At 39.8% G+C, this 19,183-nt stretch overlaps 1 protein-coding gene across 1 annotated transcript in view; it reads left to right on the top strand.

The window, feature by feature from the left end:
- CSTF3 (cleavage stimulation factor subunit 3) overlaps nucleotides 1–19,183 on the top strand; it is a 52,916-nt gene that overhangs the window by 28,914 nt on the left and 4,819 nt on the right. The window contains exons 4-16 of the mRNA XM_076343899.1: nucleotides 6,877–6,909; nucleotides 7,297–7,394; nucleotides 8,841–8,907; nucleotides 9,004–9,038; nucleotides 9,145–9,271; nucleotides 11,963–12,040; nucleotides 12,243–12,405; nucleotides 12,937–13,046; nucleotides 13,455–13,571; nucleotides 14,730–14,804; nucleotides 16,140–16,283; nucleotides 16,376–16,478; nucleotides 18,352–18,421. Coding sequence (XP_076200014.1) covers nucleotides 6,877–6,909; nucleotides 7,297–7,394; nucleotides 8,841–8,907; nucleotides 9,004–9,038; nucleotides 9,145–9,271; nucleotides 11,963–12,040; nucleotides 12,243–12,405; nucleotides 12,937–13,046; nucleotides 13,455–13,571; nucleotides 14,730–14,804; nucleotides 16,140–16,283; nucleotides 16,376–16,478; nucleotides 18,352–18,421 — 1,220 coding nt within the window. The remainder of the gene's footprint in view (nucleotides 1–6,876; nucleotides 6,910–7,296; nucleotides 7,395–8,840; nucleotides 8,908–9,003; nucleotides 9,039–9,144; nucleotides 9,272–11,962; nucleotides 12,041–12,242; nucleotides 12,406–12,936; nucleotides 13,047–13,454; nucleotides 13,572–14,729; nucleotides 14,805–16,139; nucleotides 16,284–16,375; nucleotides 16,479–18,351; nucleotides 18,422–19,183) is intronic.

Genomic DNA, 19,183 nt, shown 5'->3' with positions numbered 1-19,183 from the left:
GTTTTTTTATTAAGAATGATTTAACTCTGTTTCAGCTGGGGCATGTGTTACTCTGTCTTCAGAGTAGCATTTCCAATTTCTTCATTTGCACTCTTATCTGAAGACTTCTGCTCTGAGCTGCTCCCTCACCACCCCCGGGCAGGCGCAGCTGGGTTCCTCCCTTTCCCGAACTGCCAGATCCATCTAGTTTTATGCTCATGGTTTTGGAAATAGTCTTTTCAAGTCTTCAGTCATGCCTTTTTTTTTTTTTTTTTTTTTTTTTTACAATTAGTCAGATGGTGGAGATGTTCTTGCAGAGATGTCTCTAGGCTGCTGCCTCTGAGAGGAGAAAGGTTGGTAGAGTGTGTTAACCTAAGGTACTTTGATTAATTGTTCCTGAAGGCTATTAACGGCTTGGGGTTATGAGGCTGTAATGACAATTTTCAAGAAGATAGAGAGTGAGGAACAACCTTGCGTATTACTGGCTATTCATGCAGCAGCGCGCTCTAGCTCTGCCACTGTCCTGTCCCAATCTCCCACTGCAGCTTGCTCCTTACGAAAAATGCTGCCCTTCATTTACTAACGATCGCTTTACCTGTAGACAGAGCCGCCTTTTGCTGTTGGTTTTTGTCTTCAACAGAAAATGGTGATGCGGCCCAGAATTTTGCTATAGAAAGTTAACGTTTTCACTAGCTGCCCAGCAAGTGCCTGTTGCCATATTTATGAATGTAGGATATTAACTGGTAATTGGGTTTGCAGAATTACAGGTCCTGTTCATTAGCTTAAACAATAGTCTTAGTTACTGAAAAGTTGATTTATTCTTAAATACTGGGAGCAAATTTAAAGTATATCTAAATATAAAAACAAATATGTGATAGTATACATGATAGGCCACTATTTTGTTAATCGGGAAACAACTGTGAAACCTAAAAGATGGTTGTGATCAGGAAGCAGACTGCAAAGTGGTGCTTTTTTTTTGGCTCTACATTGTAGCCATCTATATGGCAACTGTGACTACATCCTGTAAGGAGACTGTTTTTCAAGTGATGATATATCTGGTGGAAACAACATGATTTTTCAATTTTGATGTAATGCCATGGTTGTGGAAGCTCTAGAAATAATACATGTAATAGTAGTTGGAGGCATTTCGTTTAGAATAATTTTAAGGAACTTTTCAAATCCCACTGTATGCCAGACTTTGAAATTGAGACGCATAACCATGCGAATGTGAAAAATTACACCATACTGAATGAAAATACTTAGAATGTCATCTCATTACATTTTGAGAAAATGAGTTTTCCCATACTCAGTGTACTGTATCTCTTCCTTGCAGTCTTTACTAATAGCAAGATAAAAGCTATCTTTTCACAAGGAATATTAAAACCCCAAATGAAGACTGCAAAAATACGGAATCATTCAATCCTTATCTGGTATAAATTGTAGTAAAGTTATATATGACAGAAATTACATCTGCAATTATATGCTAATGGTTTTAAATAAAGGATTTCATTGGTTAAGTCTTGGAGTATCTTGCACAAATGAAATACGTGCTTTGTTCAGCATACATAAGATAAGTTTTACGCCCAGTTATCTAGGCAGTTATAATCCAGCCGCCTTGGGTTAATGACCACATGCGAGTGCAATGTAAATGTAAATTTTGATGTAATGCCATGGTTGTGGAATTAGTCCTGCATTTCACCTGCATTTCATGTACTTGAGCCGAGCTTGGTTTGCCATTTGCAAAGGTAATTGCTGTTATTTGACCTGTAGGAAAACGAGTTTGTCATGTTAACTGCTCACGCAATTAGTCACTGACTGGAAGCCTCAGCAAATAGCAAAAGGCTGACTGTGCTAAACATAAAAGAATGAATTAGCACATTGCACTGTCTTCATCCTTTCAAAGATTACATTTCTTCAAGGCAGTCTGAGAAGTTTGAACTGCTATGGTCCAAGCAGTATTTATTCTGTAAATAAAGTGTGAACATCTCTCCAGCCAGCCCTAACCTGTATTTTGGAAACAGGTAGAGAAATGTGAATGTGTTTTATTACACCTACGGTTCTGTACTAGTAGAGACCCAAATTACGTCCCACTGGACTTGGCAGTGGGTAGTTGATTATATTACCCTAACAATCAAGATGTAAAAAAAAAAAAAAAAAGAAAAGAAAAAAAAAGGCACATTGTCAACACAAATGGATTCAGTGATGATAAATTTTGTGTAGTCTGATTTTTTAAAAAATGTTAACTTTTTAATTACCTAATACCTAGTCGTCTGTGTGAATGAATATAGGTCTTTAACAGTGAGCTCCCTTCAGTTAATAAACAAAAGCAGTGTTTCCAAATACATACATGTATGCTCTAGTTGTAATTTTGTACTCTGAAACATATGTTGTGTGTGTGTTTTTAAAAAAAAACATTAAAGGTGTTGCATACATGGTAGTATTTATAATGAAACTAGATTTTAGGAAATAGTAGTTCTAAAAATACCAGTCACTATGAACTAAATCCTCAGAAAGTTGACGCCGGCGCTGTTGTGGTGTTTTCTCCTCTCCCAGCCTGTCCCTCATCAGCTGGTGCAGTCTGCCAGTGGCATGTGGCGTTTCTCTTCAGGTCCCTCTTCCAAAAAAAGTTCCAAAAAACATTGGAGAGCAGTGCAGGGGTGGTGGGGAGGAGAGAGGGCAAGAGGATCTACCTCACCAAGGGGAGAGCTGGAGGCAGTGGATAAGGGAACATTAAATTTTATGCTTGAGAAAATATTTTTTTTTTTCCTTGGAAGATAACCATTGAAAAAGGAGAGGGAGTTGGGATATAGAAATAGATGAGGCCTGGAAGAAGGAAATGAGTCATGGCAGAAAAAGCCATGCAGATCCTTAAGTACCATGTGCTGATCTTGCTTCCTCAGGAGCTTGGTTGAAACCAAGAAACACTGAAAAGGTTAAAATAAAACAAGCAAATGTTCTAGGTTTGTGTTGTATGTTTCCAGACAACTACAAGTAGCCTTAAGTCTCTAGATTAATAAAATCACTTGCTTTGCATAATCATAAATGATACCTATGTGTTTTAGTAAGTCTATTAAAAAGGGCGAAATGTAATTTATGGATTAAATTTTGCCCTTGAATGTTTGTGAAGCTCGTTATTGGGAAGCATGTTGTGTATTCTAGGAAAAAATTTGAGCCTGCTATTATAAATTCATGTTGTGCAACGCTGATACAGTAGTGACTTAAATTTCCTATTGGAGCATCCAATTTAAAGTTACTCTTTCCACAAAACAGGTGGAATTTCTCATTGTCACAGGCAGAGGAAGGCAAGGTCAGATGTGTTTTACTATAGGAGTGTGCAAGTATAGCTGGTCAGACTAGGTGGTCTTTGTATAGGCTTCAAGGATGGAGGGGAGATACTCATATATACCAATTTTACCTCGGAATGACAACGTGCCTAAGCTCACTCTGTAGGTGGTGGATTTGTGGTGGAGACACTCCTATGTGTTAGCCTCCATGAGGGTAACGCCTACCTCTTGAATTAAGCAATCAGAATAGGAATACAGGCGGCGTTAGAAATTGAAGGATAATCTCTTGTAAAGAGCTATAGTTCACTTCGTTGTGTTTGTCTTTAAGGACAAAAATACAGTATTAATGTCAATCCTTTAATGCTTGTCCATGTCTAATCACTGCCTGTTCCTGTGTCTGTAACAGGAAAAACAAAACATGTAACAGAAATATGCTGACGGTGAGTCCTGGAGGCAGCGTGTGCCCTCTTTGATGATGGGCTTTCCCCATCCCTGTGGCGTCCCTGTGCCACCCCTCCATGCCAGGGCTGCCAGGATGTTTTCTTGGGAGTGGTGAGCCAAGATATGCAAACAAATTCCCACAGGAGAAACAGCTGCTCTTCCCTCTGGCTCTGGGGGCTTGGTAAAAACTCTCCAGTGAGAGAGACCCAGTAGGCATTGGCCAATATTGCTTTTTCTTTTCCTTTATTTTTAACAAATCCTGCCAGTCTCCAACCTCCTAACGTCATCGGTACCAAGATTTCTGAATTTTCAGATGTCATTGTCAAACCACTTGTGTGGATTTAACAAATACATAACACTGACTTGAAGTCCAGATGTGGACAGCTTTTCATATATCTGATTCATGTAGAAAATATTTTGTTCTTTGAGTCATAACACATGCAAATAAAGAATACAGCTTTTTTTTCTTAGCAAAATATTTTACTCTTCAAGGTCTTTGGTTATTGGAAGTGCATGTAGTTTAATTGATAAGTACTCCCTGTGCTCCGTCTTTTTGATGTTGGGAGTGGTGCCACGTGCTAATAAAACTGCTCTAGTAAACAATTAAGTGGGATTACCGTGCACTTACTTGATGCCGTATACAATTACTGAGGTCAGTCTGGGTCACTTACGCTGAGTAATAGTTGTCATTGGGCTTTCGGGTGATAAGGGGCAGGGAGATGTGCTAAGCAGGCAGGCAGCATTCACAGCCCTATCGGCTATGTCTAGGAATTGTCTTTGGTGTAGTAACTCAAGGCAGATGTGCAAAACATTTTTTACATGGCTAAACCTGGAAGGCACACTAATTTTTGCCCTGCCTGCTTATTGCCTTTCTGAGCTTTTAAAAATTATTTTTGGTCTTGTTCTTGAATAACTACAAGGTGATGCCTTTTGTCAGTGGCAAAGCCATGGATTAATGTTGTTTAATTTTCACAAAAAAAAGGATTTATACTATCTCCTGGGGATTCACTCTTTTTGAAAAAAAAGTTTCTGCTCATCTTGTTGAAGATTTTACTTGAGTAAGTACAAGGGAAAAGAAGTGCAGGGAGCTGTGCTCTGTGCTAGATACACAAACCAAGATTCATTTGCTCTTCTCCACTCAGTGACCAAGGATAAAAGGAGTTTGCAGGGGGTGGGAGGCGTAGACTGAGAGCTCTTGCTCTTTAGTGAGAGTTGAATTCTTTTCGTCATATTCGAAGAGGTGTTGAGAAACCTGAAAAGTTACTGTCAAAAAAGGATGAAGTAAAAATGGGAAATGTCTTTTTTTGGACTCTACAGTGGAGGAGAAATTTAAAATATAAGAAGGTATTTTCCTTCAGCTAGAAGTAGGGCAGGATCAGACTCCTTAATTTGTGTCCACAAAAGACTTCTGTCTAAACAACCCTACAATTATTATAAGTGCTTTTTAAAGGTTGAAAGATTGTGCTTTTCCAACAAAAAGCTGTGAGAAAGTGGCAGTAGGATACGTACCCGTACCTGAGGGTGTGTTGGGTCTGCGTGTCTTACGGCAGAGGTTAGAGGTGTTCTCCATAGTACGGACATGCTGCCTCCTGATTTGTTCTAGTTAACATTGCTCTGAAATATCACTTATTCCTGTAATCAGTCATTTCTTCGGTCAGCTATCTTTTACCTGAATAGTTTGCAGAAAGACTTGGAAAATGGTGTGTGCAAGATGTAATTAGGCTTAACTTCCTGCAAACCCAGATTTTTTTGAAATCATTTTGACCAGGGCAGGATACTGCTCCAGTTCAAAAGCGGTACGGACACAAGGGTCTGGTCTGCCATGTATGCCATTAAAGTTTTTCTGCAAAACTTGTTTGAATTCTCAATTTTTAATTGCTCTTGTTCAGGAGTGAGAGAAATGGGGATACTCTATGGGACCCCTATGTTTAGGGGTCTGGAGGCCGGAGTGTTGCAGGAGTATAGAAACTCAGGGAACAGCAGACAGGAAAGGCAGTGCAGTACAGGACATATTATTTATTTTAGGCCTCCTGCAGATGAGACGGTGTTTCCTAACGCTTCCATTAAAAATTCTCTCGTGCTTTAGAATGAGAATGATATAATTAATACCTGGTGCAAAAGGGTGCTGTTTGCTGCCTCCCGCCGTGCTCCTTGGGGAAAAGGAAAGGCTTTCAGAGCTGCTCCCGTGGCTCTTGTGTTTCACACCAAGAAAAAAGCTGTGAGTCCCCTAAACAAACAAAGAGCTTTAGATGTCTTTTTTGGACTCTTTTTTGAGATATAAAAGGGAGTTTTGATGCTTTAAAAAAATGCAATACAGCATAACAAATCCTTATTTCGTTAAAGGCTCTTTATTTCAGTGCAGATAAGCATCTTCTAGAGGCATTGTAGAGTTTCCTTGTTTCTTCAGGGTGTGTCTTTACAGATTGCCTAGTGTGTTTAACGTAACTGGAGCTAATAAATAAATGAAAGGTGCCAGTCTGCCCTCTACATCTCTCGTGCTTTTCTGTGTCCTATCTGAAAGGCAACCTGTTACTTTGAGACTAGGTTTCACCCTCTACCCTTGCGGTGTGCGTGCTGTCTGAATGAAACGAGTGCCGAGATGTGAGTGTGGTTTGGTCCCTCCTGGAAGGGAGCACCAGGGCTGGGGGCACCTGTCGAAAAACGGATTCTCCATGCTTTATTATTCCCTTATTCAGCATCAGCGTATTATAGCAATGTGTACTTTGAGGAATAAATATTCAAATATAATACATTTATTAGCTTATTAGTTTTGTAAATATGGTATTTTACCCTTAATTTACTAAATCCTGATCTAGAGGCTTTGGTACCTAAGTCAATATATGCACTTAAGGCAACAGAGTACCTTAAAATAAGAGGCTAAGTCTGGGTGTCCAAACCAGAATACAGGAAAGCAACTTTACCTACCGATACCTAAATTTTGGCCCTAGTGGAAGTGAAAAACAAAACAAAAAAGCTAATTTTGAAAAAGCTAAGCAAAGTACATGATTTTTGTATGTTTAGTTATATTTTTGCAACATTATGTGGTGTTACAATGTAATTAGTTTAGGCAGCCAAAGTACAAACTGGAATGCTATAGTACTGTATGAAGAATATATTCCTACTATTCTAAAATAGTTTCTTAAGTGATTTGTTTTTTTCTGCTTCCCTATAGATTAAAGCAAAAAATTATGACAAAGTGGAAAAGGTGAGTCTTATCAATATATGTAATATATCTCTATAGCAAGAACAAGTATCTTGTGATTAGGCTAAAGCAGATTGAAAAGAACTATAGCTGTCATTGAACGCGCTATTCAAAAACACAGACAAGAAGTGTCACTAAAGTCGATTTGCTGTGCTACCAAGCTGTAATCAGTGAAGTGCGCAGAGGAATTTCTCTGCTTAATTCTCTCCAGTTCCCTCGCATAGCACAGAGATGCTTAAGTCAAAAGGAAGAGTAATTTAACTTATTCTTTCTTACAAATCTCAGTCATAATTACTGAGATTATTTTAATTCATACTTTATAGCTTTAAAAGTAGAAACCTGATTTCTATATCTGGTATCCTGATCACGTCTTCTTGATGTATTAAACAGTTATTTCAGCGATGCCTTATGAAGGTTTTACACATTGATTTATGGAAATGTTACCTTTCCTATGTACGAGAAACCAAGGGGAAGCTACCTAGTTACAAGTAAGTTAACAGAGTTGCTCTGAATTATTCTAGTTTTACGGTGAATCTCTTCTTGATTTTTGCCTAGGGGTGGGGAGGAACCTGGGTGGCAAACCTGCCTGGGGATCTTCTGGTAGAGTGTCGGGGGGATAATATACAATCTGCATTTAGAAAATATTTTCTTTAAAGTTTCTTTAATTGAGCTTGCTGGGTAAAATTGCTTCCTTAGTCTGGATCCATATAACGAGGTGGGAAAAGAGCAGGGGGTAGCTGGCGTATCCATGCCGGTCCCCTGCAGGTGAGATTGGTGCTTGAGCCAGTCTGAAACACACTTCTTCCTCAGTCGGGACCTTTTGCTGTCCTCCCCCTTAGGGCCCTGTTTAGAGTCCCCACAAAATTCAGCACTGATTCCAGCTGAGGTACTATATTTGACTAGCAATAGTAAATAGTTCAGTAATTAGAGAAAGTTTCGGAAGGCATAAAAAGGCATAAAAATCAGGGTATCGTAATTCTGGAATGCATTAATCTTCATCCCTTTTCATTTACTACATTTTGCTTGGTTATAGTCCTGCAGACTGAGTTTAATGCTTTTTCTTCCTGCTTGAGGTTTCAAAAAATATCAGTACCTTTCAGCATCTATAAAATGTTTCTTTCCCAGCCCACCATAATTTCTTTGTATTGTAACTGGCAAGATAACTAATGCATTAACAGAAAAAAAGCTGATTTTTTAAATTTATTTTTACAAGACTGTTTTGAAACAATTAAAGTACCAGTGCCCCTCTATCTTTTTATCTAATTTAACTTTCCTCTATTTTTCCTGCTAATATGGTCAAGGAGGTAGTAAGGTACTGAAAGATGTTTGAGTAAAGGAAACCGGGAGAAAAGTGGGAGAGAGAAAAAGCTGTTTTCATTGAAACTTGACCAAGGAAATATTCTGTGAACATTTTAAATTTGGGGGAAAATACTTTGTATTTGGGGGGATAAGAAATCATATGAAAGATTTTGGCCAGTTTCCACACAGGGGAGCTACTCCTAATTGCCCCAGCCTTTTGGTGTTCCTGGAGAATTACAACAAGGTTTGGGGAATTCTGGGGAAAAAAAGAAACCAGGGGTACATCTGTCAGCTGAGAAGATGTAGAGAGCAGTTGTTTCCTAGCTTCTCAACTTCCAGTGCACATAGTACACGTGGATTTCCCCATACTTAAGAGGGAGGTTGTGTCTCAGGAACTGTTAGTGTGCTAGATTGCCACCAGTAGATTAAAATAATTTTCTTTAAAACAAACAAAACCCTAAATGCAGAATTTAAAGCTATCTGAATGCCAATTTTTACTCTCAGCTGTTGAATGATACTTTTCATACATCAATGTTTGGTTAGAATTTGGTGTGCAAAAGGATACTCTTAAATAAAGAATTTTTAAAATACTATAGACTTGCTCTATGGTCTTTGTGGTTTGTTTTTTTCCTCAGAGAAAAAATGGCTCAGGCATATGATTTTGCTCTGGATAAGATTGGCATGGAAATCATGTCATACCAGGTATGGTTTTTTTATCAAAAAACATTTTATTTCTTACTTTATAAGAAGTACAACTAAACATTGGTTTCATTATATGTAATATTTTTTCTCACATAGATCTGGGTGGATTACATCAATTTTTTGAAGGGCGTGTAAGTACCTTAAAAGAATTTTTTTAAGCTCAGTTAATGTAATGTTGATGTTCGTACCAGTTATGATCTGTAATAGCTGACGTTAATCTCTCTCCCCACTATTTAGAGAAGCAGTAGGATCTTACGCAGAAAACCAGAGGATAACAGCTGTCCGTAGGGTTTACCAGCGTGGTTGTGTGAATCCAATGATAAACATAGAACAGCTCTGGAGAGATTATAACAAATACGAAGAGGTAATCAAGAACATGAAATTTGTTTGTGACATTTTAAAAAAAAAATCATATAATTAAGTATGGTGCCCAAACTGTATCCACTAAATAATTACGTGTAAAAGAGATGACCGGCAGTATAAACACATTTTGCATGTGCAGTATGTACCAAGACCTGTGGCAAAACTGTCCAGGTACCTGAGTGATAATTCTTTTTTATTTTAAAGACTTTCTATAGGATACATTTAGCTGTCCCATTTCCCAGTTGGCCCAGTAGAATTGCTGGTGAATTAGAAATCACTGCATCAATGACGGAGAATATATTTAATGAAAGCTAGAGCAGATCAGCTGGCAATGAGGGCTTGCTTCCCCAAGGAGGCGCTCCCTTCCTTTCAGTTCTAGTTGAACAGGGTAAAATGGCATTCAGCTATGATGGTTTGGACTTCCTTCGCGATACTAAGTTATACGATCTCAGGAACATATACAGTGTTCCTCACCATCCTTCACCTGAAGCCATTACAGCGTCAATTCAGGTGAGTCTGCTACCACACTGTCTTCAGCAAGCGTAACTTCAACTCATTGACCTTGCATGCTAATTTGTAGCTGCACCTTTATAGCGTATTTGTGAACACGTTTGGTAATGGCTTGTTAACCTGTCCCCATCAGCAGAGGTGAGAATGCAGAACTGAGGGTAGGTGCCCTTGTGCTCAGCACCGTCAAGCAGGGATGCTCATACAGCACTCTGCCTTGTCCTGCATATTGCACCCAGGGTTGCAGGTGCCGCATGCTGCGGGTCAGCTGTGCACTGAACAGGAAGGAAGGGACAATTTCTCTTTCCCTATTGCTAATTATGCAAGTTGGAGGATTGGTGACCTGACACTAATAGGGCCACTGTGCTTAGCCAGCGGGAGTACCTCCTGGCATCCACAGCCACGAGCATGTACTGTAACAGCTTATCACCCTGTCAGTATTCAGGGACACCACAGATAGCCTGCTGACCACCAGGGAAGATACCCAGCAACATGCCTTCTCCTGCATAGGAAAATCCCCAGTACAACTTCCCTGTAAATTTCCTCCTCCCCTCCCACGTAGCAAATGAAGGCTGTCACTGCTGGTTCCTAGTACTTTCATTAATACGTAGGGAGACTGTCAAAATGATAGCTGAAACCTGTCCTACATTCATTCTGTATCTTCTAGTTGAGGCAGCTCTGGCTGACACCTGTAACACAAACCAGCACCTCCGGCTGTTCAGAGCTGCTGGAAGCTGAGGGCCGGCACTCTGCTCGGACACAGGTTTCTGCATGTCCTGTTCTGGCTAGGCTGGCCTTGAGGGAAAGGGCTGCTGTGTACAGGTGTCCTGGCACAGGGAAGGAAATGCTCCTCACCAGAAGGGCTCTTTGAGGGGGAAGTGATTCCCCACATCAGTAGCCCAACAACACAGAGATCATGTGCAGGTCTCGGTACAAAAGGTTACTGGCTATCTGCTGCAATTAAAATACTCTCAAACTTGCCTTTAGCTCAGTTGGTAGCCACCGGGTAGCAATATCAGCCTGTCAGTCACCAGTGTCTTTAATTAAACAAATGGTCAAAAGTGGTAACACCCCTAGTGAGACAGAGAAGTGACAATCTTTGGCTCACAAAGCTGCACGGCTGCACCTCACGAGGCTGGGAGTGCATCCTGGGAGAACATTGCTGCGTCCTCAGCCTGGTCCTGCGTTAAATGGGGCATTGCTGGTTTTGTATGCTAACTGGCCCAGCTAGCTATCGCAGACGGCACTCTGAGAGTCCAGGCGGTACCTTGCTTCTGTAGTGAGTGGGCACCCAGCTCAGGTGCCTGTTTGGAATAGGACTGAAAGCTGTGCTCACCTTCCTCAAAGTCCTGGCAAGCCATGCCAGCAAAATCCTCCCTGACACAGGCATGAACAAAAGGGCGGTTGCTTATCCTGCCACGAGAGCAGTTCTTTGAGATTTTGTTCATGCCTGGGACCCCGTGACCAGGCCTGTGTTGCTGATGTTGAGACGTGGGTTGTGCCTGGGGGCCCGGCTGCCCCAAATCCCCTGCTGCTCTTGCTCAGCAGCACGGCAGGGCCCTCTGCGCGTGCGTGCGGTCCTGGAGGGGTGTCACTCTCTGCAGTGACAGGTCTCAAGTCTCTCTCAGCTGACAAAGGTACGTGTATGGCAGGGTGTGTGTTGAATATAACCTCTCTTAAAAGCTGTCAGTTACTTCAGGAACAGAGAAGAAGGCAGAGCTTTGAGGTCAATCTCTGTTATTACTTGTTGAAGAAAACTGAATTGCTCATATGCTGTCTCAGTCTTCACCTGGTGAACAGCAGGCAGCAGCGAGGCAGGGAGCTGTGACCCTGACTAGGCACTGCCCAGGATTTAAAAGGAAAAATGTAAATCACAAATACATTCTTTCCACTTTCTCCCGCAGCAGGTTTATGTAAAGTTCATTGTATTTTTGAAAGCTGTAAGTGATTAAAAATACACTGAGGTGCTTCAGGTCAGTTGATTTTCAGTAGTGAGTTTATTCTCTGATAAATAAGTTCTTGCCCACACGTTTATTAGGGGAAATGCAGTACCTTTTGAGATCAATATTTTAAAATAACTTTGTTCTTCTTGCTCACTTTTGCATCCCCTTTCAAGCTCTTTTCTGTATCAGTATTTCCAAAGTGAAATTGCACATTCCCAGTTCCTTTTTTCACCCTTCTCCAGGGCATCAATATTCACTTAGCTAAGAAGATGATTGAAGACAGGAGTAGAGATTATATGAATGCACGACGTGTGGCAAAGGTACAACCTTCTGTTGACTTTTCTTTGTTCTATTTAATTCTACAAACTAGCATTAAACTTGGTTCTTATTTTCAAATAAAAGTGTGTGTTAGACTAATAAGCTTGGTATGCTAAAATATTTGTATCAGTTTTATAAAGCATAACCTGAAATAAGTGTTTAATGTGTTCAAATCTGCTGTTCAAAACATTGCTTCTGTTTCAGGAATATGAGACAGTGATGAAAGGTCTGGACCGCAATGCTCCCTCTGTCCCCCCACAAAATACCCCACAAGAGGCTCAGCAGGTAGACATGTGGAAGAAATACATCCAGTGGGAAAAGAGCAATCCTCTGCGTACAGAAGATCAAACCCTCATAACAAAAAGAGGTAATTAGATATTGCGCTAGGACATGTAGAATTGTATTTCCTAGCTGCATTAATGAACTCCAGCGTTAAGTAATGATGTGATTTAGTGTTCAGGGATCATGCTGGAGCAGAAGTTGATCGAGTTTCTTGAATTGTGTGGGTGGTTTTTTTAGACTACTCTTTAGTTTTTGCTTAAGCCAAGCTGAAAGTAATACATGGATTTTGGGGGACAGCGCTATAGTCGTGTGCCACTGAACTTTCATTGGAGGTCAGGAAATGGTGGATCACAGCCTGATTTTATGGCTGATGTTCTTGAATGAGTTCTGCTGCTTCCTCTGCGGAGGAGGCAGGTTTTAGCTGCTGGTTATGATTCATAAAGTTCCTGGCAATATAAAAGAATGCAGTTGTGATCGTTATTATTCAAAGCCAATTAGTGTTAATATTGTCTGATTTATTTGCTGGTTTTTGTATTTCATACTTCCCTTGTGCAAGATGGTAGCATTTCTGCGATAATATACAAGGAGTATTTCTTACTTTTTTTCCCCCCCCCAGTTATGTTTGCCTATGAGCAATGCCTTTTGGTTCTGGGACATCACCCAGATATCTGGTATGAAGCTGCACAGTACCTCGAGCAATCTAGTAAACTGCTAGCTGAAAAAGGGGTAAGCAGATCGCCATTGGCTTTCTTTATTTCATTGCTTTGACGTCGTGTACTGTTAATTTTTCCTCAAAGACTTAAGAACCAAGGAGGGGGGTGTGAAAAATACTTAGCGCTGTAACTTGTGTCATGTTCAAAATTTTAAAATTGGGGCTATTTTAAGAAATAAAAATATTTGCACTTGAGATAAGAATTATGAAAAACTATTTCAGTGTTGGACGGTTTTAGGTCGGGGGGGGGAGGGGTTGGCCTGATTTTGTGATTCCTTAAGTACTGGGGAGTTGATTGTCTCTTTATTGGAGCACTGCATGGAAGTTCACTGGGACTGTTCACAGACAGAAGATATTCCATAGACTGGCCTTCATTGTCACAGATGCTGAACAATTATATTATCGTACTTATTTTATAACAGGACATGAACAATGCTAAACTTTTCAGTGATGAGGCTGCTAATATTTATGAAAGAGCGATCAGCACTTTATTAAAGAAGAATATGCTACTTTATTTTGCATATGCAGATTATGAAGAGGTGAGCAAAAATAGTGATATACTGACGTCAAAACCCAAAGACATCTCTCATCAGTAATGTCATTTATTTGAAACATACTGAACACACAGAATTCTATAGAATTAATTTACCGATTCTTCTAGCCTTAATCTCACTCAGTGTTTCTGAGACTGAGCTGACAACATGGAGAAGAAAAGCCCATAGCATGAGTTAAAAAATTTCTGAAAATCTACTGTCTTTCCACTTAAATATTGACTATATTTTTCAAATTACTATGAAGTTGAAAGGCTGATAGATTTACATTTACCAGAGCAGCAGCTTCTTCACTTTTAAAATGGGGATAAAGAACACCTTTCCTATCTAATTCTTGGTGGTTTAATGTTTGTACTTGCATGGCTGTGAGGGAAGATGGGAGGCACCCTATACTGCAGCTTTCTTGAGAAATCTCTTTACCCAGGCTACCACCATATTGCACAGCCTCCGTAATGAGTAATGCCCCGACAGTGGTTGGTTTTGCACATGAACCATCAGGAATAAAGGCCGTTTCCCACTGATCAGATGAGGACTCTGGAATCCTCTGCAAGATATATTTTGCCCACTTATCATAACATGGAAGAGTCTTTGCAGGAAGATACTGAGGACAACAGGAAAAAAAAACCTTTGCCCTTAGAAGAAAAAGCCTTCCTTGGCTTTCGGTGCAGCCTCTTGTATCCTAAGCATACTGGCAATTTAAATTTTTTAAGGTTGCACAATACAACTTGGAGAGCTGCAGCTGGCAGGGAACAGAGTGGATTATTTGAAATGCGTAGGTTGGAGAGTGAAGAAAGCGATTTTCCTAGCTGTCTGCACATTACTTTTAGACGGAGGTAAAGGAAACAGTCTTCTTATCCCAAACACCTACAGTGACAGTTCTGCTGCAGTATTACTAAATTAGAAAAAGACTTCAGAGATTCTTGAAAAGCATGTGCATAAGCACTAGGGAGAAATTAATGTGGGAAGTAAAGAAATGACTGCACAAGACAAAAAATGCATCTGAGTAAAGGGACTGACACACATAGTCTTCAACTGGGGAAAAAAGGAAAGAGAAAAATTTTAGTTTTTTCTTCAGATTGATTTTCGCATTCTCACAGGTGATTTGCAATAGCGTTACTAAGCAGTCTGTATTTCCTTTTTATTTAGAGTCGAATGAAGTATGAGAAAGTACACAGCATATATAACAGACTCCTGGCTATTGAAGACATTGATCCCACTCTGGTAAGATGACCCTTAGTATTGAGTTTTTCCACATTTGCATGGATAGTCACCTGAGTATGCTCAAAGAATGGGGAAGTACTTACAGGAGTTCATTGGGTCACAAGGGTGATTGAGCAGGTGGAGTACTGAGATGACAGAATTAGATTAAAATTTCAGCAAGGTTGATAATTATAGCCTTTAATCCACTTAGATACACTGTCGTGTGCACTTTTCTCCTCTGTCTAGTTTGGAGAATCTCTTCAAACAAGCAACGAAGATATAAGCTATTAAAGATTTCATTACGCAGCTCATAAGAATTGGTGTATGTTTTGTTGGCTCAACTAAAATGTCACTTTGCCTCCCCTTAACTGATTAAAAGCACGTTGCCTTTGTCCATTGTTCTCCCCACATAGAAATACACTGTACTGTGTACGTGTAGCTTGCAAATAAATTTGTAATGTACCCTCTAAGTGTCAAGGAGTATTGCTGTACATCTGCTTAAGTTATATAGTAAACAACATTGTCTGTAGTGCCAGCTGTGCTAGTACTGAACAAATGGTGTGAGAAAGTAACCTGCCCTCAAAAAGTTATTTAGTTTATAAATAGACGCAACAAAGCATGAGAGGGAAAAAGAAGGTCTGAGGTCTAAAATTAAACAGGTCAGTGTCAGAGGAAAGGTATCCATTTACTGACATGTTCTATTCATTAAACACAGATCATAATGCTTCCAAAATACACATTTTTCCGAGAAACCACATACCAGTTCCTCCTATTTGAGGAATGCTGTTATTTGTGATCTAATTCAGAGTGGAAAAAAGTTAAGTCCCAAAGAAATGCAAATCATAAATTGGCCACTGAATTAAATAGCACAGTCATTATTTCCTTGGTCGGGTATAAATATTTGCAGACAGGATGATTTGTATCTTGGATTGTATGATGTACAGTAAAATGCTTCATCAGGCCTTTTGACTGTTCTTTAGCTTTATGGATGTCTTAACTTTATTGGAAAGTTACCACTTTTACAATAAGCCCCTGGTTCTCTGAAGGCACCACCTTATGTAAATTACATTCATCTATTTATCTCCCCTTCCTTGAAAAATCTGTGTATTAACTATTGCCATGTCAGGGGATCAGCCTTAGGTATATTCCATTTTTAAAAAAAAATTATATAAAAGCTTTGCCTCAGTATTTATAGCAAAACAACACAGAGGCGCAACACAGTCTTGTTTCTATTATGACTGTATTATTAGCTGTATTTTGTGAGTAAAGATTATTTCAGATATAGTCAAAAACTTTATTATATCCTAGTATTCTTTGTTAGCACTGTAACTGTATAAATATTAATATGCACCTTAGGTTTATATCCAATATATGAAATTTGCAAGGCGAGCAGAAGGCATAAAATCTGGAAGAATGATATTTAAGAAAGCAAGAGAGGATGCCCGGACCCGCCATCACGTCTATGTTACAGCAGCTTTAATGGAGTATTACTGTAGTAAGGTAATCATGTATGCTTAGTTTGATATTAAGGAAGTGTCAGGAGGGTGCGTAGCTCACTGAAGCTGATAATGTCTTTTTTTTAACGTTTGCAGGATAAGTCTGTGGCCTTTAAGATTTTTGAGCTAGGGCTGAAAAAATATGGGGACATTCCAGAATACGTACTGGCATATATCGACTACCTTTCTCACCTTAATGGTAAGCTTTAAGCTTTGAGAGGTCTAATGAAGCATTAATGTGCCTTCTCTGTGAGTTCAGGTTCAGGCCAAGTTCTTTGTATTTTAGTCTTAATTCTTCTTGAAGAGCAATGAAACCTCTTCATAAAACTCGGGAATTAATTTGGAAAAAAACCCTGCTGTTTTGTCCTTACTGTAGTTCCAGAAGTGCATTGACATTAGATCTTGATTCTACTGAATAGAGGAGAGCGAACTTTCCAAATTGCAACTCACTTGCATTGCAGCAGTTTTACAGCATCTGCTATGAACAGTGGGGAGTACACTGAGAAATCTAAATTCCGAGGGAAAAGATCTACAGGGGGTTGAAATCAGCATGCGAGAAGTGATGGGTTAGTTGGTCCCTACTAGAATTAATTTAAATTCTTTCTCCCCAAATAGATGAGATGAGCAAGATATAAAAGCGATATTGTGAATATCGCTCCTGCTTGGAAGTTGCCGGGGAGCCGGTTTGCAATGCAAAGAGTAGGGCACGGGCAAGGCACGCCGCTCCCCGCCTGTGCCAGCACTGGGGGCACAGGGGGCTGGGGAGCCTCGGGCAGGAGGCGGGGGGGTGGCGGAAGGTCTCTACGTGGGATTCCCTGATGCAGGAGTTAATAGCGATGTTACAAGAAACCCGAGCTGCTGTGGGGAGCAGGGGCTGACAGAGACCTTTGTGCGGAACTGTCCTGGTCCATGTTTCATGGGGAATTAGAGAAGAGGGAGAAGAGCGGTTCATCCCAGGCTCTTCCTCTGCCCAGCCCTGTCTGCCAGATACGCATTAGATTTTCAGATTTCTTCAGGTATTTCTTCAAGTATTCAATACTCTAGCTTTTGTAGCATAACAACACAGAGGTGTAACACAATCTGGGTTTTATTACGAATTCCTAGCTCAATTTTGTGAGCCAGCCTCCGCACTGCTGGTGTGAGCGGTGGCTGCAGGTAGCTGTGCTGCTGGACCTTCTGAACCTCCCAGTGCGTTCTGTAGGCACCAGGCACATGAATCTCTCCTGTCAGACTACAGTACCTTCTTTTTTCAGGCTCTGAAAGTTTGAACAGATTTAGAGCTTTTTTCCTGCCGTGAGCTGTGAACAGATTTTTTTTCAAGTCAAAGTATATTTAATTTTGCAAGAAATTATTTTAGGTCTACATGAATATTTGCAATGCCTTTCCATAGGCTGCCGTCAAAAAAAATTATCTTAAAACTTGCCAGTGTATTGCTCTGTCTTAGCAACACAGCAGACTTTACTGGAAAACTGATCACTGAACTCCTGTAAATGTAAGATGCGGTAAAATACACAGCGAGAGAAACAGGGCACAAGCTAGCAGTTTTAAGAACAAAACCACCAACCACTCCATTGCCCCAGGTGGCAACGTACAAAGGCTGACTGCTCATTGGGAACCAGGTCTAACAATTTTGGGAGGACTTCTGAGGAATACACAAGTATATTAATATTGCCCTAATTTAAAAGGGAAGTAATGAATTGAAAGGCCAAATTTAAAATTACCGAGATATGCCATCGTGATAATTAAAGAAAATGGAAAAAAACAGAGATCCCGAAGAGATGCCAAGCAATAGCTGTGCTGTTATAAAAGAACCTGTATTGGGATCGGTTTGTTGCTATCAACAGAAATAAATAGACTTTCAAATAACAAATTCACAGTAGAATTTAACATTGGTAAAGTTTTATGTAGGCGTTCAGATTTTTTTTCTACTTACTGAAATTCAAATCCAGGTATCAGAATGTCAGCCTTCTATTTAATTTAATGTACACATTTCTTTGAATGGACATGATTTTAAATTGTCTTTAATATATTTTACTCAGTGTGATTTTTCTTTTTTCTTTCTATTTTTAAAGAGGACAATAATACAAGAGTTTTGTTTGAACGTGTTTTAACTTCAGGGAGCCTTCCACCTGAGAAATCTGGGTACGTCTGCAAAAGCAGTTTCACTACACTAAAAAAGATACATAACCCCTTTCAACTACAAACATCCCAAAGAAATTAGAAAAACGAACAGCAGGACAATATTAGGTACAGATGTTCCTTCCCCTCTTCATGCTGTCTAAAATAGCACCAACTGTGACAGATTTGTGAAAGTCCCTATCCCACTTGCAGTGAAATTCATTAATTTATTGACTTCAAAACCTCATTGACGCAGGATTGTTGAGGATAGAGTGCAAAATCCTCCTGCGCAGTAGATTCAGTGGTTTGAGCAGGTGGCGTGGCTGAGGACACGTATTGCTCACCAGATAGATGCTTTAGATAGACGGGGAGAGGGAGTTGAGAACATCTTTCAGGAGCATTATGTTAGAGAAGGTGAGTCAGGAATTTATTGAGGAGAATGCTGAACAACTCCCAGCCAACTGAAAATAAATAGGGAAAGAACCAGAAAAGACTTGGATTAACCACTCACTGCCACATTTTCATTACTACTTCTTAAATTTATTTCTCTGAAAAAATGCTTACCAAACCCTTTGCAGTCCAAGTGCTCACCATTATTATTCTGGTAGATACAGGCATCAAAAACTAAGAAATCAAACATCGCACTGCTGTGCACATCGATTCTGCACTTTAATTCTGATCTTCCGTGAGAAGTATTTTTATGTCCATTTTAAAAGTGAGAAAAACCAAGAATTTTAAAGCTGAATCTTCTTCAAAGGTGAACTCCAAAGCTAAAATGAAAGTTGA

The sequence above is a fragment of the Aptenodytes patagonicus genome, chromosome 7, assembly GCF_965638725.1.
Source record: "Aptenodytes patagonicus chromosome 7, bAptPat1.pri.cur, whole genome shotgun sequence".
Taxonomy (NCBI): Eukaryota; Metazoa; Chordata; class Aves; order Sphenisciformes; family Spheniscidae; genus Aptenodytes; species Aptenodytes patagonicus.
Note: the sequence above shows the minus strand (reverse complement) of the source record. Positions and strands in the feature narration are given on the sequence as shown.